The sequence below is a fragment of the Oryctolagus cuniculus genome, chromosome 7 (genome assembly GCF_051225735.1).
Source record: "Oryctolagus cuniculus isolate XC-2025 breed Fujian yellow rabbit chromosome 7, ASM5122573v1, whole genome shotgun sequence".
NCBI lineage: Eukaryota > Metazoa > Chordata > Mammalia > Lagomorpha > Leporidae > Oryctolagus > Oryctolagus cuniculus.
The window spans coordinates 136979882-137002710 of NC_142873.1; the positions used below are offsets into that span (position 1 = coordinate 136979882).

At 56.2% G+C, this 22829-nt stretch overlaps 1 protein-coding gene across 1 annotated transcript; it reads left to right on the top strand.

Moving 5' to 3' along the window:
• Positions 1-7034: 7034 nt before the first annotated feature.
• CSF3R (colony stimulating factor 3 receptor) lies at positions 7035-22444 on the top strand. The gene is made up of 17 exons (XM_008273662.5): positions 7035-7431; positions 8667-8720; positions 10774-10857; positions 13422-13721; positions 15653-15776; positions 15935-16122; positions 16836-17005; positions 17125-17278; positions 17364-17443; positions 17854-18067; positions 18951-19136; positions 19456-19557; positions 20135-20281; positions 20392-20532; positions 20933-21026; positions 21246-21324; positions 21673-22444. The coding sequence occupies exons 3-17, from the start codon at positions 10794-10796 to the stop codon at positions 22150-22152; spliced, it is 2523 nt and encodes an 840-aa protein (XP_008271884.3). The 5' UTR covers positions 7035-7431; positions 8667-8720; positions 10774-10793; the 3' UTR covers positions 22153-22444.
• Positions 22445-22829: the final 385 nt, after the last annotated feature.

Sequence of the window (22829 nt, forward strand, 5' to 3'; positions counted from 1 at the left end):
GACTCCAACATGGGAGGCAGGTGTCCCCAGCAGAATCTTAATCCCGCCACAACTCCTACCTCAAGGGGCTGGCTCTGAAGGCTGGGAAGGCCATGAGGAAGACCTGGGACTCGGCAGCGGCGGGAAGCCACAGTGGTTTTCAGCTGGGCAGGGACCCGCTGGGATTTGTGATTGGGAGAAGCCTGCATCTGGGCACAGCAAGCGCAGTATCCCGGGACTGAAGTCAGGTCCCCCAGGAATGCGACAGTGTGGCCTGGACTCCTGCAGGGGCACTGGCTGTGCCCACCCCGACCCCCGGACCCGAGTGAAGAGCCAGGGTCAGAGATGGGTTGCTGTGAATGAGAAACAGTGTGACCAGAAGTGCGGAGCCTGATCCAGCCGGCTGTGTGGCCTTGGCAGGTCACTGTCCCTCTCGGGACCTCTGTTTCCTCATCCTTCAGAGTGGACAAGGAAAGAACGCAGGGCACTGACACTCCAGAAAAATCCATGGCAAAGGGAACCTTTAATAGGAGCATGCGAATGAGGGACAAGACTTGGTGGCTTTTTCCTTTTGCTCTCTCTCTCTTTCTCTCTCTCTCTCTCTTGTTGTTTTTTGCTTTTTCATTTTTTTCTCTTTTCTTTTTCTTCTTTTTTTTTTATTTGAAAGGCAGAGAAACAGAGACAGACAGACAGATCTCCCACCCACTGGTTTACTCCCCAAAGGCCCAAAGCAACCAGGGCTGGGCCAGACCAAAGCCAACAACATAGAATTCAATTGGAATCTCCCACATAGAGACTTGCACCATCATCTGCCTCCCAAGGTGCACGCTAACAGGGAGCTGGAATCAGGAGCAGAGCTGAACTTGAACCCAGGCCCTCTGATATGGAGTATGGATGTCTCAAGCGATGTCTTTAACCATTGAACCAAACAACCACCCTCTCTGTGGCATTGTCTCTGAGCCTGGAAGGATGGGTAAAATTTTAGCTAGTAGACACAGAGGCAAGGTGGGTGCTCCAGGCACGGGGAACAGCAGAGCAGGAGCTGGGAGGCCGAACGTGCGGGGCGTGTCCAGGGCGGAAGAGCAGGGGTCCAGATTCTGGTTTCTGTCTGAGTCACCAACTCGGATGCTTTCTGTAAGCCAGCAGCCTCCAGTAAACACCTGTTTGCACAATCGAGGTCACACACAGGGGCGTGTTTGCACAATGGCCCGTTTGCACAATCTCAGCCGACTGCTGTATTCCAGCCTCGACAGGGCCCGTCAGCTCCCTCCCCTGGCCAGCAGCCCCTCCCCGCCAGCCCCGCCCCGGCCCTGCCCCAGCCCCGCCCCAGCCCCTCTGCAACAGTCTGTGGCTTGACCCACCCAGCAGCCACACACATCGTGGGCAATAGCACAAGCAGGAAGAATCTCACCCTCATCAGCAGGGTTGTCCCAGAAGAGGGATCCCTCACCTTGTCTGCTACAGGAGAGAGAACCTACAAAGTTGACACTGGGTACAGGTGGAGGGGACCACTCCTCATCTGCCTGGTGGTGCTTTTCAGACCACCATGGACAACACTTACAAAGTGATTATTGTTACCTAGCTCTGTTCCACAAGCCTTATATTCCACTCTGATTTCCCTCAAGAATTCTATGAAGCAGATTCTATTCTACCCGTTTTAAAGGTGACAAAACTGAGACTGAGAGAGGTTGAACAACTTATCCAGGGTCACGTAGGTAGTAAGGGCAAAAGCAAACAAGACAGCTGACTCCTCAGCCCGTGGACACAAGCTGTCTACATTCTACGGTCTCTCCCCGGGGAAAGTCCTTCTGTCAATCTAACGTCCACTTCCAAACATCTTTCGTTTTAGTTCCTGCTGCTCCATTCCCTGGTCCTCAAAAGAGGAGGGGCCATAAGAACAGGAAAATCTCACTCTAAAATATTGATTTGGGGGCCAGCGTTGTGACGCAGTAGGTGAATCCACCGCCTGTGATGGCGCTGGTTCAAGTCCTGTATGCTCTACTTTCAATCCAGCTCCTTGCTGCTGACCTAGGAAAAGCAGTGGAAGATGGCCTAAGTGTTTGGGCCTCCACCACCCACATGGGAGACCTGGATGGAGTTCCAAGCTCCAGGCTTTGGCCTGGCCCAACTCTGGCCGCTGCAGCCATCTGGGGAGTGAATCAGTAGATAGAAGATTCTCTCTCTCTCTCTCTCTCTCTCTCTCTCTCTCTCCCCAACTCTGACTTTCAAATAAATAAATAAATAAATCTTTTTTTATAATTGCATTGTTGGGGCGGTGTTGTGGTGCAGTGGATTAATGGCCTGGCCTGAAGCACCAGCATCCCATATGGGCGCCAGTTCGAGACCCGGCTGCTCCACTTCCAATCCAGCTCTCTGCTATGGCCTGGAAAAAGAGTGGAAGAAAGCCCAAGTCCTTGGGCCCCTGAACCCATGTGGGAGACCCAGAAGAGGCTCCTGGCTCCTGGCTTCAGATCAGCGCAGCTCCAGCTGTTGCAGCCAACTGCGGAGTGAGCCAGCGGATGGAAGACCTCTCTCTCTCTCTCTCTCTCTCTCTCTCTGCCTCTCCTCTCTGTGTAACTCTGACTTTCAAATAAATAAATAAATCTTTAAAAAAAAATAATTGGATTGCTCAGAGAGGATAGAGGAAAGCAATCTTTCTGGACACCTATTACGTTGGTTGCATGCCAGGCCTTGCACGCCTCACAAAATCCCGGGCAGTGAGGTGGGATCCCTGTGACAAATGAGGAAACAGAGACTTGGAGAGGATCAGCAACTTCTAGAAGCTTCTGCAGCCCAATAACTACGCACTGAGGGACTGGTGAGGCAAAGATCAGATCACGGCTCCAGCCCCCGGATTGCAGGCAGACAGCCGACCGCTCACTGCAGTGTCACAGGATCAACAAGGAGAGATGTAGAAGACCAGAACGATGCTCAGCCAGGCTGGGGGCAGAGCTGTGTCGGGAACAGGTCTCAGCCAGGCAGAAGTGACAGGCGATCAGCAGGAACAAAGGCCAGAGGTGTCCCAGAGCCTGGGGCGAGCAAGGACACGCCAGCAGATTCGACATGGCTGGGGCACGAGGTGGGACCTCTCAGGCCGCAGAGGACTTGGGGTGCAGTGAAGGGGCTCTGGAGAGAGGCAGGGAGAGGAGAGGAATCGCGGAGTTGCAGACAGGCCCCCGTCGGGAGCTCCACAAAGCAAGAACTGAAGCTCCTTTCAAGCCACTGTGTCGCCGCACCTGCTCTGCGAGCGGAGGCCCGTTCTCCTTCACTAAGAACTGAGTGGACATGGGAGTGCAGGGACAGGGACGCCCCCCTGGGTCCCTGGGGTGGACGACTTGGGGAATGAGAGGATGGTGGTTAATCACCGGAAGGAGGCGTTCCAGGATTGGGCACAGTGATGTTCGGGAAGATTCATCCATCCGCCACTCATTCAGCAAGGCAGTACTGAGAGCTTAGTAGTGTAGATAATAGGGACAAAGTAAAGTTTTGAGCAAAATAAGCAAAACCTGTGTCCTCACGGAATGTCCTTCCTTCCGCGTCGGATGGAGAACAGGAAGATGGGGGAGGGGAGACAGGGACTTGTGGGAGTTGTCATTTTTTTAAAGATTTATTTGTTTATTTGAAAGGCAGAGTGACAGTGAGAGAGAGAGACAGAGATCTTTCATCTGCTGAGTCATTCCCCAAATGGCCACGATAGCCAACAGTAGGCAAAGCCAAAGCCAGGAGCCTGGAGCTCCATCCAGGTCTCCCATGAGGGTGGCAGGAGCCCGAGCACTTGGGCCATCACCTGCTGCCCTCCCAGGCACATTAGCAGGGATGTAGATTGCAAGTAGAGCAGCCAGGACTCGAACCGGTGCTCCAATGTCAGATACTGGCATCACAAGCGGCCGCTTAACCCACTGTGCCATTTCCAAAGGATGGTAAGAGAAGGTTTCGGTGAGAAGGAGACATCCAAGGACTTGAAGAGGAAGGAGAGGCCCGGGTTGTTACTTGGGAGGAAATGGCCCAGGCAGAAGAAACAGCATGGTCAAAGGCCCTGGGGCAAGGAGGCAGCCTAACCAGCTGGGGACACAATAAAGAAAACAGAGTGAGGGGAGGGAGGGGAGACTAACAGGAGAGGAACCAGGGAGGTGATGCAGGTGCCAGGTGTGCAGGGCCTCAGGCCACTGAAGGGGCTTGGACTTTGGCTCTGGGTGAGACAGGAGCCACTGGAGGGTTCAGGGTGGAGACCAGCACACTCTGACTTCTGTTGATCAATACCACACTGGCCACTGAAGAAGAAGAGACAGAGATGAGGACTAGCGAGGCCAGAAAGGGGTTGTTGCAACAATCAAACCAAGAGAACAGAGCACTAGGGCCAACACTGTGATGTAATGGATAAAGCCCCTGCCTGCGATGTCGGCATCCCACTTGGGCACTGGATCGTGTCCTGGCTACTCCACTTCCAATCCAGCTCTCTACTGTGGCCTAGGAAAGCATAGAATATGGCCCAAGTCCTTGGGTTCCTGCACCGGTGTGGGGGACCCAGAAGAAGTTCCTGGCTCCTGGCTTCAGACCAGCACAGCTCTGGTCACTGTGGCCATTGGGAAGTGAGCCAGCAGATGGAAGATCTCTCTCTGTCTCTCACTCTCCCTATATATATAACTCTGCCTTTAAAATAAATAAGGAAATCTTTCAATCTTTAGAAGAGAGACAAAGAGAGAAAGAGACAGAGAGAAGGGTGGCTTGTTACCTGGGCAGGTGTTGGTTTAAGTGGAATTGATCATTTCTAACCCATTGCAAACATTCAAACACAGGGTCAAGCTGAATTTTCCAGAGACTACCTGTCTGCCCAGGACTCTGGCTGTGTGGGGAGCAAACCGGACTAGACTGAGTTACTGGAATTAAGACTTATTCTATGCATCTGCTCTCCCACAATATGGCGCTGAGAGAGAAGTAAACAGCTTCCGCACAGCTTCCTCCAGTTCAACCAATAAACTGTAGGACTTGCTACTGATTGGAGGAGAGCAGCGTACTCGGCGTGTGGGCAGCCGAGTTGGGATTGGCGGAGGAGGACTATAAAGGAGGAGAGAGACGGCATGCACCAGGAACATCTAAGGGGAACATCTATCCGAATAACACCTGTGCAGCCCCCGAGAAAGCCGGCCGGCGGTGTGCCGCTCCCCTGCGGAAGTGGGGAATGTGGCCAGGGGGAACTGCCCTTCCACGGAGGTGGAAGGGATAGTAGCCAACCCGGGAAGAACCAGCAACAAACCCGGGGAGGGCCGAGCAGACAGAAAGAACAGCGCAGGGTCCTGTGTCGTTCCTCCACGAAGACGGGGAGCGACAGGCTGTGTTTTGAGAGCAGAGTCAATGGGATCAGCTGAGTGCATGGAGCCTGCAGGACAACTTGGGGAGCCTGTAGCAGACAGGCAGGTCATTGGAGCGGGAACCCATAATCGCAGCCCTCCACTGCCCGCTTTAAAGGGTCACATGTGAACTAACACTCGGTTCCTCTGTTGGCACTACTCTTTATCAATAAACTATGAGCAGTCTGAACCTTCAGAAAATGCACAGGAAATGCTTCGTTCACTATTACAAGAGGGGCAGGCATTGTGACGCAGCAGCATAAGCTGCACCTGCAGCACCAACATCCCATATGGGTGCCAGAAAGAGGCCCAGCTGCTCCATTTCTGATCCAGCTCCTTGCTAATGCACCTGGGAAAGCAGCGGCAGATGGCCTGTGTGCTTGGGCCCCTGCACTCATGTGGGAATCCCAGATGGAATTCTAGACTTCTGGCTTTGATCTGATCCAGCCCCAGCTGCTGCGACCATTTGAGAAATAAACTAGTAGATGGAATATCTCTCTCTCTCTCCCTCTCTCCATGTCACTTATCCTTTCAAATAAATAAATCTTTCAAAAGCATTTCAGGGCTGGCCAGCATCCCATATGGGTGCCAATTTGTGTCTCAGCTGCTCCACTTCCAATCCAGCTCTCTGCTGATGTGCCTGGGAAAGCAGTAAAATGTGGCGCAAGTGCTTGGGCCCCTGCACCCACATGGGAGACCCAGAAGAAGCTACTGGATCCTGCTTCAGTCTCGCCTAGCCCCAGCCAATGCAGCCATTTGAAGATGGAAGATTCTCTCTCTCTCTCTCTCTCTCTCTCTCTCTCTCTCTCAGATTTACTTTATTTATTTGAAAGACAGGGTTACAGAAAGAGGTAGAGATAGAGAGATAGAGAGGTCTTCCATCTACTGGTTCACTCCCCAAATGGTTGCAACGGCTGGAGCTAAGCCAATCCAAAGCTAGGAGCCAGGAGCTTCTTCCGGGTCTCTCTCATGGGTGCAGGGGCCCAAGCACTTGGACCATCTTCCACTGCTTTCCCAGGTACATTAGCAGGGAGCTGGATTGGAAGTGGATTTGAACTGGCACCCATATGGGATGCCAGCGCTGCAGGCCAGGGCTTTAACCTGCTGCACCACAGAGCCAGACTCTCTCTCTCTCTCTCTCTCTCTCTCTCTCTCTCTCAAGTCTGCCTTTCAAATGAATAAATAAATCTTTTAAAAAATGGCAAGGACCCGCATGGGAAACCTGGAGAAGCATCTGGCTCCTGGCTTCAGATCAGCGCAATGCGCCGGCCACAGCGGTCATTGAGGGGTGAACCAACAGAAAAGGAAGACCTTTCTCCTTGTCTCTCTCTCTCACTGTCCACTCTGCCTGTCAAAAAAATAAAATAAAATAAAAAAATTTTTAAAAATGGCAAGGGATTACAAACAATGAAAGACATAAAATGCAGTTGGTGGCACTCAGTCAGAACCTATTCCAGGAACCAGAACTGTTGGGAGTCCAGTTAGTCACTTCTCGTGATCCTGTCCCGCACCCAGAGCAGCTCTCTGCACACCTGCCAGGCCCTCTAGCAAAGGTAGGGAAGGTGGGCTGAGGAGGGGAGAACAGTACTTCGTGGGAACAGGTTTCCCCTGGAAGCCGGAGCATGCCCACCTGCGTGCTGTGAGGGGAGGGCCCCATGGCCAGTGCCCGAACAAGGCTTGAGGTCACGTGAGCCTCCGAGCCAGGTCGCTGTCTGAGTGATGCCTCCTACGGCAGCAGGGGGTATGGGGATGGCACTCAGCCAGGTTGGAGCCTGGGCCCTCCCAGCCTCGAAAGTTTGAGTTCAGGAAATCCGGAGGCAGGGGAAGGGGGACAGGGTTGCCACATCCCTCAGCCCCTTAAGACCCCCGAGGCAGGAAGGCTGCCCAGGGCCCCCAGCAGTTTCCCTCACAGGCTCCTTCCTGGGAGGAAGGGGCTGTCGGAGGCCCAAGGGTGAGCAGCAGGAGGCTGTGAAGGTGTTGCAATCCCAGCCCCCGGGCTGTCATTAACGACTGGGCTCAGGCAGAGAAGCCGGACTGCGGACTGCGGTTTCAGGAACTTGCCAGAGGAGGCGAGACGGGCAGGGGGCCGGCCGCAGGCTTCACGGTAAGTAGGGGTTCCTCCAAGGAGAGCTGGGCCTGGGGCTTGACGGAGACCTGGAGCCCAAGTCCCTTCCCCCAGCTCTGCCAAGGGCCCGTGTCCGTGGGCCCAGGCCTGTGCCAGGTCCTGCCTTCAGGATTCAGTCCTTTGGAACCAGGAGCCTCGGACAGGGTCCCTTTGTCCAGAGAGACCCTATTCAGGGATGGGGTGGGGGAGGTGGATCAGGGAAGCCCTCACTGTCCCTCTGGGGACAGGAAGCCAGGCTCGGGGCAGCCATGGTGCTTCCCACTCCCCGAGTCTCTGTCTCCCAGAACCTGTGTGTCGGCGCGCTCCAGTCTCCAAACCGTTCTCTGTCAGTGTCTTTGTCGGTTTCCTCTGGGGCTCAAGTCCTCACTCCTCAGCGCCTCCCTGGCCTGCTGCCTCCCCACAGTGCCGTCTCTCTCCGAGTCTCTTTGGGCCTCTCCTGTTTCCCGTTGTCTCCTGAACCTGAAACCCCTGCTCTCGGTCTGGGAGGGCTCCGTCTCGCGGGGGCGCTGCGCTTGTGTCTCTGGGGCTCGTTGTCTCTGGCTCCTACTGTCTCTCCGGCCTCACTGTTTATCTCCGCAGGTCTCTTTCCGCCATGTCCACCTGTGTGTGTATCTCAGCCTCGGGCTCTGTTCCCCTCTCTCTCTCTCTCTCTCTCTCTCTCAGCCACATGTGGGAAGCCCTCTCCCTCTGTTTAGTCCTAGACCCACCGTCTCCAGCTCTTCCCACAGCAGAATGGAGGAGAGAGGATGGTGTGACCTAGGGAGCCGTTGGGTGTGAAGGGAGGGAAGTGAGATGGGACCCGGGGGGACAGGGGGTGTAATGGCAGTGACTCCGGGTGGCATCGAGTGTGGCAGGCCCCAGGGGGTCAGTGCACCTGCTCCGCCCAGCAGAGACGGCTGTAGTGACAGGGACAGACAGGGGTGAGGCGGGGCAGAAACCAGAAGGAAAGGTTCCAGAAATGGGGCTTAGGAACTGCCTGGTGTGACATAGACACCAGCAAGAGCAGCCCTGGGAGTCAGTGACCCCGCAGCCTGCCAGAGGAGCAGTGAAGCCCGCAGGCTGCACGAGGCGGTGACCCTCTGTGCGGTTTGTAAGAGTAACCTGCGGTCACCAAGCGCTCAGGCCACGCCACGCACGGAGTCAGGTGCACCCACCACCGCCGTCTCATCACATCCTCACAGCAGCCCTGTGCTATTGTTATCCCTCTTTCCCAGATGCGGTCGCCGAGGCTCCGAAAAATGAAGTAACCAGGCAAGGTCACACAGCTGGTGAGTGGTGGAGCTGGGCTCCCAACCTGCCCGCAAGTGGCCCTCCCAGAGAACAGACCATGCCCTGGCCAGCGCGAGGTGGCCCAGGGCTGCGGGCGGTGGGGGCAGGGCTGGAGGCCGAACGTGCCAGCCCCCAGCACTCCAGGAGGTTGCTGCCTGGGCCTCTTGGGGCTCGGTTGCCAGCTCTGGACAAGAACCAGAGCAGAAGGGTAAGGTGGGGCCTCACTGCCATAGCCTGGGCCTGGCAATGGCAGTGGATACGTGTCTGTAGACCTGGGCCTCGGAGGCTACATCTCCCCCAGCCGGTGTGTGTGGTTGTCGGGGTGGGCAGGCTAATCTAGCTGGTATGCTATAGCATGGTTACCAACTGGTGATAGGTAGATGGGACAAGAATGCTCTGCACGCGTGTGCACTCTTCTCACTGCACAAAACCCCCCAGCCGAGGGGTGGTTGGAGACTGGAATCCAGCCTGTTCTCCACTTGCCTGGTCTTATTGTGGGGCTGTGTCTGTCTGGAGGAAAGAGTGTTTTTTTCCTGATTTGCACAAAGGTGGCTTGGAGATTACCTGTCATTGGGTATCCTGACCTCTGTATTAATAGACAGATGGACCAACTGACAGATGGACAAGCAGGTAGATAAACAGAGAGACAGACATATAGATAGACCAACAGATAGACATATAGACAGACAAACAGACTAAATGGGCAGATAAATGACAGATAAACAGATAGACAGACATATATTTAGACAGACAGATAGATAGACAACAGATATGTAGATATGTAGACTAACAGATAGACAGACAAGGTAAGGACTTTGCAAGCAGAAACAACTTGGGTATCTGAATGGCTCTCATTCACACCTGTCTGGGAGCAAGAGAAGATGATTCTCTGAGCTCTCTCCCTGCTCAGCACAGGGGCTCTGCTGAGATACCATCTGCACATATGTGTCTGTGTATGTACAAGCAGGCAGGTGGGCAAGAGCACCAACTAGTGCTGGGGGAGCAGGTGTGTGTGTGTGTGTGTGTGTGTGGTCACAAGACCCCAATGGGAGCAGGGTGGAAGGTTAGGTGGGACATTCATCGCAGGGGTAGAAACTTTCGCATACTTCCTAAGACTGGAGCCACTGCTCCCTCTGCCCAGGCACTGTTGCCATAGCTACGTGGTGCCTGACCCCAGAAGTCCTGCAGAGGTCCATGCCCAGAGCGGTGAATAAGGCCCCTGCGTGCTCCCCGTGATGTCCTCTCAGCCCACTCTTTCTGCAGCCGTCACTGCAGCTTCCAGCTGCTTGCAAGGCTAGCTCCCAGCCCCTGCTCCGCTGCTCCGCGGAGCTGCTCTGTGGAGCACTCTCCCTTCCTTCAGGCAGGATCTCTGATGCCATCAGCACGGCTCATGCAGGAGACGCCGCCTGGAACTTACGCATGCGCAGCAGGCACATTCCCGGGAGCTAACGTACGAAGGGCATCTCTTGACCAATGTCGGGCTGGCATCAGTGGATGAACCTTCCTGTCCTTGCTCCCACTCAGGGGACAAACCGTGACAGTTCTGAGGAAGGTTCTAGATGGCTCCTTGGAAAATCCCAGAAAGACTGTGCCCTAGTTGGTCACTGGATGACACAGCCTCACGCTGCCTTTGCGCGGCTTCATGCTCCCCACTCCCTGATCTGCTCCTCGGGTCTCCCTAAAATAAGCCAGATGCCTGCACGCGCTTGTCTGGGGTGCTGCGGTCCTGGGAGAGTCAGCTCAGATAGGAGGGGAGGGGAGGAATGCTGCTCCTCACTGCTTTGTTCCCGGCTCCTTCCTGGAAGGCACCTCTAGCACCAGCCACAGCTGCCACTTCAGAGTCACTTGCTATGTGCCAGGCGCACTGCAAAACCCTTGAGCGGTGCTGGTTCATGCACTATGCAGCACAGGCTGCTGTTACCCCCATTTTGCAAAGAAACTTGGCCGCAGAGAGGTCACGTAACCTCGCCAAAGCCGCACTGTGCACAGCAAGGATTAAGTTGAGCTCTGACTCCAAAGTCCACGACCTCCATCACCCCTCTCTGCCTCCAGGTGAGCACCAAGGCGGCGACATGGCGGCGCTGAGAACCTGCTGCCTGGCCGGGGCTGCACTGATCGCCCTGCTGCTCCCCGGAAGTGAGTGTGCCGGGGTTGGGGGTGCAATGGGAGAGGGGAGTGACAAGGAGAGAGGTTGGGGGTGGAGGAGGAGACCATTTCCCTGCACTGCCATCCAGCCGAGAACACCAAGAGCCACAGAGGAGGGGCAGCCGGGCTCCCACCCACAGACCTCTGCAGGCAAACCAGTTCCCAGGAGTGGTGAGAGCCCTGGGCGGGGCTGCCTGGAAAGGGGGGAGGGGGGGGCTCAGGTCTCACCTGCAGATCTCAGCCAAACAGTCAGTAGGAACCTCTGGGTCCCGTGCAGCCTGGGTGGGCAGCCAAGTGGTGGAGGTGGAGGCCACTGGAACAGGTTTGAGCCTGAAATAAGGAAGCTGAGGCAGAGCTCTCGGGCCAGGGGAACGGCTTGAGAGGTGGAGTGTGTCCCGTGTCTAGGGGCGTGCACACTGCAGTCAGGATTAGCAGGGTTTGACAGGTTCGTCTGATGTATGGTCTCTGTTGCACGTTCTTATTTGGGTTTTACTTTGACTTGTTTTTAACCCTTGAAAAATATAAAAACTATTCTTAGCTGGCAGTATATACAAAAAGCAAGTCACCCAAACCCTGCTGTAGAGGCACACCACCAAGTAAGGTTTTCAAGTCAACCGTTTTATAAAGCTCCTTCCGGCCTGCAGTTCTGAGTCTATGGAAGAGCAGGTGCCCCATGCTGAGGATCATGAACTTGCTCTGTGACCCTAGGAAAACCGCTGCTTCTCTTAGGGCCTCAGCATCCCCATCAGTAGAATGGGCCTCAGAGCACCCTCAGAGCAGTGCATGTCGACTGGTTTGTTTATCCAGTGAGCATTCACCGAAGGCCTCCCCTGTGCAGGGCCCTGGGAGCACAGTGAAGCAGAGTCGCCGAGGTCTCTGGCCTCGCAGACCTCAGAGTCTGGTGGAGGACACAGACTCGCAGATAAACACAGGACTATAATTATGGAGGGTAGTAAGAGCTTTAGGAACATACAGGGCGGCTTGGCCTGATCTGGTCAGCCGGGACACAGTCTAGTTCCCACCCTCCCAAGAGGTCCAAATGCTAAGTAAGGCCAAGAGAGGTGGGAGGGGGAAGAGCACCTCAAAAAGGAGCAGCAGGTGCAAGGGTCAAGAGGTCGTGGGACTTTGGGGGAGCAGCAAGCACAGGACAGAATGGCTGGAGCGAGAAAACATCCTGGGGTGGAACAGAGGGTTGTCTGGGGCCAGGCCACGGGGGCTGCGTGAAGGGCTCGAGTCTGTGGCAGCAAAAACATACACGCCAGGCACTGTGCCAAGTGTCATGTGCTTGCTATCACATCTCATTCCTCCAGCAGCACTAAACAGGAACTGGTTTTAGTTCCATTTTACAGATGAGAAGACTGAGGCACAGAAAGTCTCAGTGACACACCAGGGTGACGTAATTAGTAAGCCATAGAGCCAGAATTTAAAGCTCGGCAGTTTAGTCGCAATGCCCACGCTCTTCTCCATCCCACCTCAACGCCTTCCAAAGCAATAACGTGCCTCCCAATGCTGTGAGCAAAATTGGCTTGAATGTGTAAGGGTACAGTGGCTGTGAGATTCTTAGCCAGCTTTCTTTTATGGCTTTTTGTTGCTGTTATTATTTAGTTGGAAGGCAAGGAGACAGAGACAGAGAGTGACAGATAGAGCTCTCATCTGCTGGCTTGGTCCCCAAATGCCTGCAACGGCCAGGGCCAGACCAAAACCAAAGTGGGGAGCCAGCAACTCAATCCAGATCCCCCAGGTGGGTGCCGGGGACCCAATCACTTGAGTGGTTACAGCTGCCTCCCAGGGTCTGCATTAGCAAGAAGCTGGAATAAGGCCAGCTTGGGTTCTAATCTTCTTTAAAAAAAAAAAAAAAAAGATTTATTTATTTGAAAGGCAGAGAGAGAGAGAGAGGTCTTCTATCCACTGGTTCACTCCCCCAAACGGCCAAAATGACCAGAGCTGGGCCAGTCCGAAGCCAGGAGCTTCTTACATGTCTCCCAAGCAGTACACGGTCCCAAGGACTTGGGCCATCTTCTACTGCTTTCCTAGGCCATAGCAGAGCTAGATCGGAAGTGCAGCAGCCAGGACTCGAACCAGCACCTATACGGGATGCCGGCACTGCAGGTGGCAGCTTTACCTGCCACAGCGCTGGCCCTGATTCTTATCTTCTAATCATTGTTTTGCCCGTCCTGGGGAGGGCACTGGTCTCTGGTGGTGTGCTGGGGCTGGCTGGCGGGAGCTGTCTGTGCACACATCTCCCCATCTCCGCGCTCAGGGACAGCACATGGGCCACTTGGAATCAGCCACGGTGGGAATATATATTCATGCCACAGAGAGCAGCACGCACTGCAAGTTAGCATCTGCTTTTCTCAGTAGAACAGGTTGGGAAATGTCTACCATCACTGTCTCCTCTCACCCCTCACAGCCCTTTGCGGTGTCCGCACACACCCTCCCCATCCAACCCCCGTGGCTCGCAGGGAGAGGCAGGAAGGTGAGGACCCAGATCAAGGGGCACCAAGGCCTGAGCTTGCAGGCAGGGCAGTCACTCACAGCCGCTTCTCTCCCCCTAGGCCTGGAGACATGCGGGCGCATCAGCCTCTCTGCGTCTACCGTGCGCCTGGGGTTTCCCATCACTGCCTCCTGCACCATCAGCCAGAACTGCAGCCAGCTGTACCTGGAGCCACAGATTATTAGGTGGAAACTGGGAACAGAGATGCAACCAGGAGCCAGGCAATGGCAGCGGCCTGATGGGACCCAGGAATCAATCATCACACTGCCCCACTTCAACTACACTCAGGCCTTCCTCTCCTGCTGTCTGCAATGGGGCAGCAACCTGCAGATCCTGGATCAGGCTGAGCTGCGAGCAGGCTGTAAGTCCCTCCAGCCATCCACCCACTCCGCCCCCAGCGCCAGTTAGAGTTCTTGGCTCCATGGGCACTTCCTGGGTATGAGGTTGGGTCATCTCCCCTGCTGGGCGGTACTACTATTTAGCCCCATTTTATAGATGAAGCAACTGACGTCTGGGGAGGATAAGCGATGTGCCAAGGGTCACAGGCTAATGAGGCTGGAGCCGAGTTTGTATCAGTGGTGTGGTTCTAAAGCCAGTGTGGCAACCACGACTCCACCTGGCTGCCAGGCAAGACCACAATCTGGGCCCCAGGAGGGTGTCCCGGGAGGACGCTCTGTGCAGGCTTGCTCCCAGCTTCTTCTCCCGCCCAGCTGCAGCCTTCCTTCCCAACTGAGCAGGCTGGAGTTTGTGCCAAGCTGAGACATAAGAAAAAACAAAGACCAAGCTTCTTGTTTACGATTCAGAGGGGTAGGCCTTGTGGTACGGTGGGTTAACTGGCCACCTGGGGCGCCCAGTTTTCAATTCAAGTCCCAGATACTCTGCACTTCTTTTAGAAAGATAAACCAAAAAAATTTTTCATTTTATTTTATTTGAAAGAAAGAGTTACGGGGAGTTGGGGGGATCTTCCATCTGCTGGTTCACTTCCCAAAAGGCCACAAAGGCCAAGGCCAGGAGCTTCTTCCAGGTCTCAGGGACCCAAGGACCTTAGCCATCTTCCACTGCTTTCCCAGGCCATAGCAGAGAGCTGGATCGGAAGTGGAGCTGCTGGGACTCAAACTGGCGCCCATATAGGATGTCGGTGTTGCAGATGGTGGCTTTATGCACTGCGCCACAGCGCCGGCCCCTACTCCACACTTCCGATCCAACTTCCTGTTGATGTGCCTGGGAAGCGGTGGATGACAGCTCAGGTACTTGGTTTCCTGCAATCCAAGTAGGAGACCCAATGAAGTGCCTGGGTCCTTGCTTTAGCCTGGCCCAGCCCTGGCTGTTGTAGGCATTTGGAGAATGAACCAGCAAATGGAAGATCAATCTCTTTCTCTCTCTCTCTCTCTCTCTCTCTCTCTCATTCACTCTCACTCTCACTCTGCCTTTCAATTAAATTTTTAAAATCTTTTAAAAATATTAATCAGAGGCCGGCGCCGCGGCTCACTAGGCTAATCCTCCGCCTAGCGGCGCCAGCACACCGGGTTCTAATCCCGGTCAGGGCGCCGGATTCTGTCCCGGTTGCCCCTCTTCCAGGCCAGCCCTCTGCTGTGGCCCGGGAGTGCAGTGGAGGATGGCCCAGGTGCTTGGGCCCTGCACCCCATGGAAGACCAGGAAAAGCACCTGGCTCCTGGCTCCTGCCACCGGATCGGCGCGGTGCGCCGGCCGCAGCGCGCCGGCCGCGGCGGCCATTGGAGGGTGAACCAACGGCAAAAAGGAAGACCTTTCTCTCTGTCTCTCTCTCTCTCTCACTGTCCACTCTGCCTGTAAAAAAATATATATATATTAATCAGAGTAGCCACTAACACCTACCAAGCACTTACCTGTGCCAGACACTGCCCTGAGCGCTTTACGCATAGTAGGCCCTTTTTCCCTCACAATAAGCCTGGGGGTGGCTCTTTTACCATTGCCCCCACTTTATAGATGACGAAACTAAGGCACAGCACACTTAATAACTTCACCATCACATAATTAATGCATGGCAGATCCGGAACAGGAACCCAGACAGTACATTGTTCATGCCCAAGGGGTCTGCAGTTCAGGAAACTGGAGGTGGGGGGCCTCTAGGCTGCTGGAGGTCTGGCTGTGTGTGTCCCTGTTTGTGCCTGGAACTGGGCTGCCCCTTGAGTGTGCACTGCATGGAGACAAGGCGGCCCAAGAGAGACCAAAGCCAACCAAAGCCCATGGAAGCTTGCCAGCTGTTGCACTCAAAGCCCTCATATCTTTTCCCCAACCCCGGACCACGAGCAGACCCCCCCGCCATACCAAGCAACCTGTCCTGCTTCATGGACCTCATGACCAGCAGCCTCACCTGCCAGTGGGAGCCAGGGCCCGAGACCCACCTGCCCACCAACTTCACCCTGAAGAGCTTCAAGTGAGCAGCAGCCCCTCCCCAGCCCCTTCCTTTGGGCGGGGGTGGGAGGAGGAGTGGGGAGGACTGTGGGGAGTGGGGAGGCAGAGGCAAAGCTGGGAGGCGGGGAGGGAGCCTTGCTTTCTTTCTCTGCTTGGCACCCCAGCCTGGCCTGTTGGCAGGAGCCGGGGCAACTGTCAAACCCAAGAGGACGCCATCATGGGCTGCGTGCCAGAGGACACGCACAGCTACTGCTCCATCCCGCGCAAACACCTGCTGCTCTACCAGAGCATGGGCATCTGGGTGCAGGCAGAGAACGCGCTGGGGACCAGTGTGTCTCCGCAGCTGTGCCTCGATCCCATGGACGTAGGTGGGCCATGCTGGGTGCAGGGGAGGGGAGAGGCCACCAAGACGGGCACACCCACAGAGGCATGGAGAGGGAGACAGGGGGCCAGGGACAGTCGAGGAGATGCTGGAAGACCTAGAGACAGAGGCAGAGGAGAGAGACAAAGAGCAAGGCAACTGCAGGCAGAGGCTAGGAGACAGAGACGCCTACTAGGGGCTAAGCACCTCTTGAGGTCCTAGTGCTACAACAGTGAACCCAGCGCCAAAACTCCTGCCCTCAGAATGTGACATCCCAGGGGATGAAACAAAGCAGAATATCAGATGATGAAAAGTAGAATGAAGAAGTTCAAAGACAGGAGCACAGAAAGAAGGGGAGGGGTAGTTGCTATGTCAACAGACCTCACTAAGAAGGCAACCACTGAGCAGATCCTTGGAGGAAATGAGGCAGCAAGCCATGGGGTATCTGGGAGAAAGCATTCTGACCAGTGCAAAGACCCCGGGCAGGAGCATGGAACAAAGACCTAGACAGAAACAGGCATATATACGTAGAGACAAAACTACTGAGTCATAGCAACTCAGACAGCGGAGAAGTCAGACGCAGAGACAGCGGTTGGGACCACACGGATGCAGCTCCAGAGAGGAAAACACAGAACCACAGGCAGGGAGACGAGAGGAGCTGAGGCAGAGTGGCCTAGAGGGCAGAGCAGAGGGAGGTTCTGACAGCCCTGCTCCTTACAGTGAAGCTGGAGCCCCCTACGCTGTGGGCCCTGGACTCCAGCCCCAAGGGGGCCCCACCCCAGCCAGGCTGCCTGCAGTTGCACTGGGAGCCGTGGAAGCCAAGCCATTTTATCGACCAGAAGTGCGAGCTACGCCACCAGCCACAGTTTGAAGAAGACAACTGGACACTGGTGAGGCAGAGGCAAACCCCAGAGCCCAAGGTGGGAGGCTGAGGGGGTACAGTGGGCTCAGATTCACCCCAGAAGGGCACGGAGATCCAGGCTCTGAGTCCTACCCCCACACATACCAGGTGGCCCCCCTGCCCTCCATGACCGTCCAGTATGAACTCTGCGGGCTCCTCCCAGCCACCGTCTACGTCCTGCAGATGCGCTGCACCCGCTGGCCCCTACCCGGCCACTGGAGTGCGTGGAGCCCCAGCCTGGAGCGGAGAACCACCGAACGGGGTAAGCGGCCAACAAGGGACTGGGCGCAGCCGTTAGAACCCTGGCTCTGCCTCACCAGCATGCCATCCTCTCACTCCCTCCACAGTCCCCGTGGTCAGACTGGATGCATGGTTGCGGCAGAGGCAGCTGGACCCTGGGACCCCGGAGGCGCAGCTGTTCTGGAAGGTGACTCCCTCTGAAGGCTGTCCCTCCACCCCTGGAACCTCCTCCGACCTAGACAAACCCTGCAGGTCTGAGGGCTTGCTTGCATTTAAATGTGATTTGCCTGCACTTTGCATATGCCCAGGAAGCTACGTGGGGACCTCTGGGGGAAGCCACAATGCAGGAGTTACCCATGCCCCAAAGGGTCAGCTCAGCGGATAGTTAAGTGCTTTCTGTATGCGCCAACTTGCTTCTTCCCTCCCCGCTTCCTAGAACCTGGCATAAGGGAACAGGGGGAAGGAGTGAGGGATGAAAAGCCTGGCCCCAATCTGGGACTCAGTTCTAGGTCCCATCCACCCCACTTTTGGAGGCTTGGCCTCACTCAAGATGAGCTGTGCACCTGCTTATCATTGCTTTTCTGCCGCCCACCACAGCCAACACCCCAGGAGGAAGACAGCGGGCAAATCCAAGGGTATCTGGTCTCCTGGAAACCCTCAGGCCAGTCTGGGGCCGCCCTGCCCCTCTGCAACACCACGGAGTTGGGCTGCACCTTCCACTTGCCTCCAGGAGCCGGGGAGGTAGCCCTGGTGGCCTACAACACCGCTGGGGCCTCCCAGCCCGCCCCAGTGATCTTCTCGGAGCACAGAGGTACAGGGGGCTAAGAGCACATGATTACGACGTGTGAGTTTGGAGGCCAGATTGCTGGGTTCAAAAGTCATCCTACCACTTGGTGACAGTGTGAACCGGGCAGGCGACGTCCCCTCACTGGCCTCACTGTTCATCTGAAAAATGGGATAACTGCCTGCTGGGGACTGCTGTGAGGAACACATTAACTAAGACACACGCCTGGCACAAAGGAACTGCTTGGTGCATGTTAACGTTCATGTCCATCAGAGCCAGGTTAAGGTGGTGCTGGTGTCTAGACTCACGCGCGCACACACACATACACACACACACACACACAATCCATTCTGGCAGAGCATGGTCCGTGAGTTAATGGCTCAGTCTTAGGGGATCAGTCCTCAGCACCCCAGTATCCCCTAAACATGGGCCCGCACCAGGAGGACCACTGATCCCAATCACAATCGCAATAGCTAACACTTCCACCTCCCAGCTGTGTGGCCTTAGATAAGCTGCCTGACCTCTCTGCACCTTCTCATTGATAAAATAGAGACAATAGTACTACCTCCCTCCCTGGTGTGATGGTGAGTGAGCTAGCAAATACGAGGACAACATGGGGCCTGGCTCTTACCAGCCCTAGCAGTCCTCGTTCCCCTACTGCTACTCCGTACTTGGCCCCAAGGCAGGTTTGTCCTGTGCATCATCAGCTCACTGAATCTGCACCAGGACTCCGTGAGCTGGGTATTTGAGTCATTGTTTCCACGTCACAGATGAGCAAGGCTCAGATATCGACCCAACCAAGGTCGCCCAGCCTGGAAGTAGCAACGTCAGGATTCGAACCCAGGCTTCTGGCTCTGGAGTCTGGATTCTTTTCACTTTCGTTTCACAGTTTCCCACTCTGTCTCTCCAGGTCCACCCCTGGTTGGACTCCATGCTGTGGGCCAAGACCCCCACAGCCTCTGGGTGGGCTGGGAGCCCCCCAGTCTTCAGCCTCAGGGCTATGTGATTGAGTGGGGCCCAGGTGCCCCCAGCCCCAGCAGCAGCAAGACCTGGAGGGTAGAGCAGGATGGGAACCTCACAGGGACTCTGCTTCGAGGTGAGGCGGGAGCAGTGGTGTGGGCGGGGCTGGGGGTGGGGCGAGGCAGTGCATTCCCATGGGGGGGGGGGGGCAGAGCCAGGGTAGGGAAGCAAACTCACTGTCCGTGTCACAGAGCCCCACGCTCAGGAAGTCCTTCCCATGAAGCACTCACTTCTGCACTCTTTCTGCAGCCCGGCCCCCGCATCCTTCCAGCTCTCCTTCCACTCCTCATCTCTCACACCCATCAAAGGACCTGAGAAAGACATTGCAAAGAGAGAGCTGAGGTTGGCTCCTGCGCAGGGCCTAACCCGAGTGCTGCCCCCTTCTCTCTGCACAGAGAACGTCAGGCCCTTCCAAGTCTACGAGATCGCCGTGACTCCGCTGTACCAGGCAGCCGTGGGACCCTCCCAGCACATCTATGCCTACTCCCAGGAGACAGGTTCACCTGCCGTCAGCCCCCCTCCCAGAGTCCTCTCCTCCCCAGCCAGCACCCAGCTGGGCCCCAGCAATCAGGAAAACGATGAGACAGTTCCCTCCCCCCTACTCTGGCCCTGCGGAGGCTCTCACCTGATCCCACCATTACCCACCCACCCACTCCCCCCCAAGCCCCGGTCTCCAGAGCTGGGCACAAATCAGGTGGTGAGGTGGGAAAACTTAGGCAGTGAATTTGGCAGGATTCCGGGAGCAAGTCTTGAAAAATCAATCAACCGCCCTGACAGGTGTCAGGTGCGATAGAAAATGAACAAGGGCCTGGCAGAAGTTCAGAGAGTGAATGGCAGAACCGAGTAGTACTTTGGACAAAATCAGGTGTGGGAAAAGTCAGGGAGTGTGGTTTAAATGGAACCGGGTTCTAATCCTGGCTCAGCCACTTAGTAGCAGCAGGTGGAGTTCAGATACAGTCCCCGGAGAGGTGAGGCTTGGACGTGAGCCCCCTCGGAATCCCTTTCCTCGCCCACTCTGCAGTGTTCCAGGGAGCCGCATGGAACCTTCCGCCCTGTGCCTCTGTCTTCCCACAGCCCCCTCTCACGCCCCGGAGCTGCAACTCAAGCACATTGACAGGACCTGGGCACAACTGGAGTGGGTGCCTGAGCCCCCTGAGCTGGGGAAGAGCCCCCTGACCCATTACACCATCTTCTGGACCAACACTCAGGACCAGTTATTCTGTGAGTCCACCCTCAGCTCCCTGCAGTCCCAGACGGCCTGAGGGGGTGCCCAGCACCATGGAGACGGCTCCAGCATCTGGGCCCAGCCTTACCCTGCACTCCACTTCCAGCCACCACTCTGAATGCCTCCTCCCACGGCTTTGTCCTCCATGGCCTGGAGCCGGCCAGTGTGTATCATGTCCACCTCATGGCTGCCAGCCAGGCCGGGGCCACCAACAGTACGAGTCTCACCCTGATGACCTTGGCCCTAGGTAAGGCATGGGGGGCGGAACTGGGCAGAGACAGCTGGCAGAAGGGTCCCCCACCCAAAAGTTCCTGATTTTGAGAATACATAAGACCCTGTCTTTGGATGCCTTGGTCTGAAGGAGGAGACCTAGCCCTGCCCATGGATCCCAGTTTGAGGGAGGAGACCCAGCCCTGCCCATGGATCCCATTCTGAGGGAAGAGATCCAGTACTATCTATGGATCCCAGTCTGAGGGAGGAGAACTAGCCTGCCCTTGGATCCTAGTCTGAGGGAGGAGACCCAGCCTTGCCCATGGATCCCAGTCTGAGGGAAGAGACCCAACACTGTCCTGGGCTCTCAGAGCAAGAGTGGAGACCCAGCCTTATACTCATGTACTGTCACCTCTCCTGATTTTCCCTCATCCCAGGGGAGTCTGTGCTGCACATCCTCCTGGGCCTGTCCGGCAGCCTCTTCTTGCTCTTATGCCTCTGTGGGACCACCTGGCTCTGTTGCAGTCCCAGGTGAGTCCTTCAGAGAGGCCTGACGCCCCTACCCCTACCCATAGGGACCTGCAGGTCGGGCTGGGCCAGTCAGAGTCCCGTCCAACCTTCCCAGACCATGAGGCCAGTCTGGGAGCCCCAGCCCTCCAGCTGTCCATACCAGGGGGCAGCGGCACCTCCTGGGCTGCTGGGATGGCTGGGATAGCCGAACTAGCCTTCACCTGCCCCCTTCTTCTGCAGGAAGAATCCGCTCTGGCCAAATGTGCCAGACCCAGCCCACAGCAGCCTGGGCTCCTGGGTGCCCACCGTCATGGCAGAGGTGAGAGGGACTGGGGGGCGCTGGCCCAGACTCCAAGTGCAGGGCTGCCCTCTGGGGAATAGCACGCAGGCCCCTCCACCCCTCTGGATGAAGCAGATCTGAACCCCTGCTGCTCCCAGCTCAAAGCCTCAGTCACTGCCCTGGGAAATGGGAAGATTCATGGTGCTGTTCTCAGCATATCTTGCACCTGTTGGGCACCATGCATCAGGAACCTGCAGGGGCTTTGTATGTGTGACACTTTGTGTTCCAGCAGACAGAAGCAGGAACATACCCTGACTCAGGGAGGGACCGTGTCTGGTGCACACATCTGAAATGAACCATGCCCTCACCCTGTGTCCTTGTGTCCAGGAGGCCTTCCAGCTGCCCAGCCTTCGAGACCCTGACATGCCATCCATCACCAAGATCACGGTGCTGGAGGAGGAAGAAAAGAAGCCAGGGCACTGGGAGTCCAGTGGCAGCCCAGAGAGCTGTGGCCTCCCCACCTTGGTCCAGGCCTACGTACTCCAGGGGGACCCAAGAGCAGCTTCCACCCAGCCCCAGCCCCCGTCTCCCACCAGTGACCAGGTCTTTTATGGGCAGGTGCTGGGCAGCCCCACAAGCCCATGGCCAGGGCACTACCTGCGCTGTGACTCCACGCAGCCCCTCTTGGGGGGCCTCACCCCCAGCCCCAAGTCCTATGAGAACCTCTGGTTCCAGACCAGCCCTCTGGGAACCCCTATGGCCCGACCCCCAAGCCAGGAGGATGACTGTATCTTCGGGCCACTGCTGGACTTCCCCCTCTTGCAGGGACTCCGAGTTCATGGCATGGAGGGCCCGGGGGCCTTCTAGGACCTCCTGGGACTCCTCATCTGGGGCCTCAGGAGAGGAGAGGTTAGGAGGGCCATCACTCAAAGCCATCCCAGTGCCAGGAGGGGCAGGAGGGCTCCCAGCCCCACCCCCCCACCCCCGACGCCCTACCTCCCAGCCTCTGCCTCATAGGCTGGGCCTCCCAAGCCACCTGCATACGTTTAAGGGCCGGACTGTGCTTGATCCAGCCCTACCCCTGAGCCGTTTGTGTTTGTTTTTTATTATTCCCATCTATTAAATTTGTTTTGGTTTGGGGTTTGTTGTTGTTAAAAAATCTCTGTTGTTTTTTTTTTTTTTTTTTTTTTTTTTTTTTTTTTTACAGGCAGAGTGGACAGTGAGAGAGAGAGACAGGGAGAAAGGTCTTCCTTTTGCCATTGGTTCACCCTCCAATGGCCGCCGCAGCTGGCGCGCTGCAGCTGGCACACCGCGCTGATCCCATGGCAGGAGCCAGGTGCTTCTCCTGGTCTCCCATGGGGTGCAAGGCCCAAGCACTTGGGCCATCCTCCACTGCACTCCCTGGCCACAGCAGAGAGCTGGCCTGGAAGAGGGGCAACCGGGACAGAATCCAGCACCCCGACCGGGACTAGAACCCGGTGTGCCGGTGCCGCAAGGCGGATGATTAGCCTAGTGAGCCGCGGCGCCGGCCTCTGTTCTCTTTT

Excerpts from the sequence above, each read along its gene's own strand:
- CSF3R (XM_008273662.5), top strand. The coding sequence starts at position 10,794 with ATGGCGGCGCTGAGAACCTGCTGCCTGGCCGGGGCTGCACTGATCGCC. Across the intron at positions 19,558-20,134 it reads TGCCTACTCCCAGGAGACAG|CCCCCTCTCACGCCCCGGAG; the intron begins GTTCACCTGCCG and ends GTCTTCCCACAG. Across the intron at positions 21,325-21,672 it reads TGCCCACCGTCATGGCAGAG|GAGGCCTTCCAGCTGCCCAG; the intron begins GTGAGAGGGACT and ends CCTTGTGTCCAG.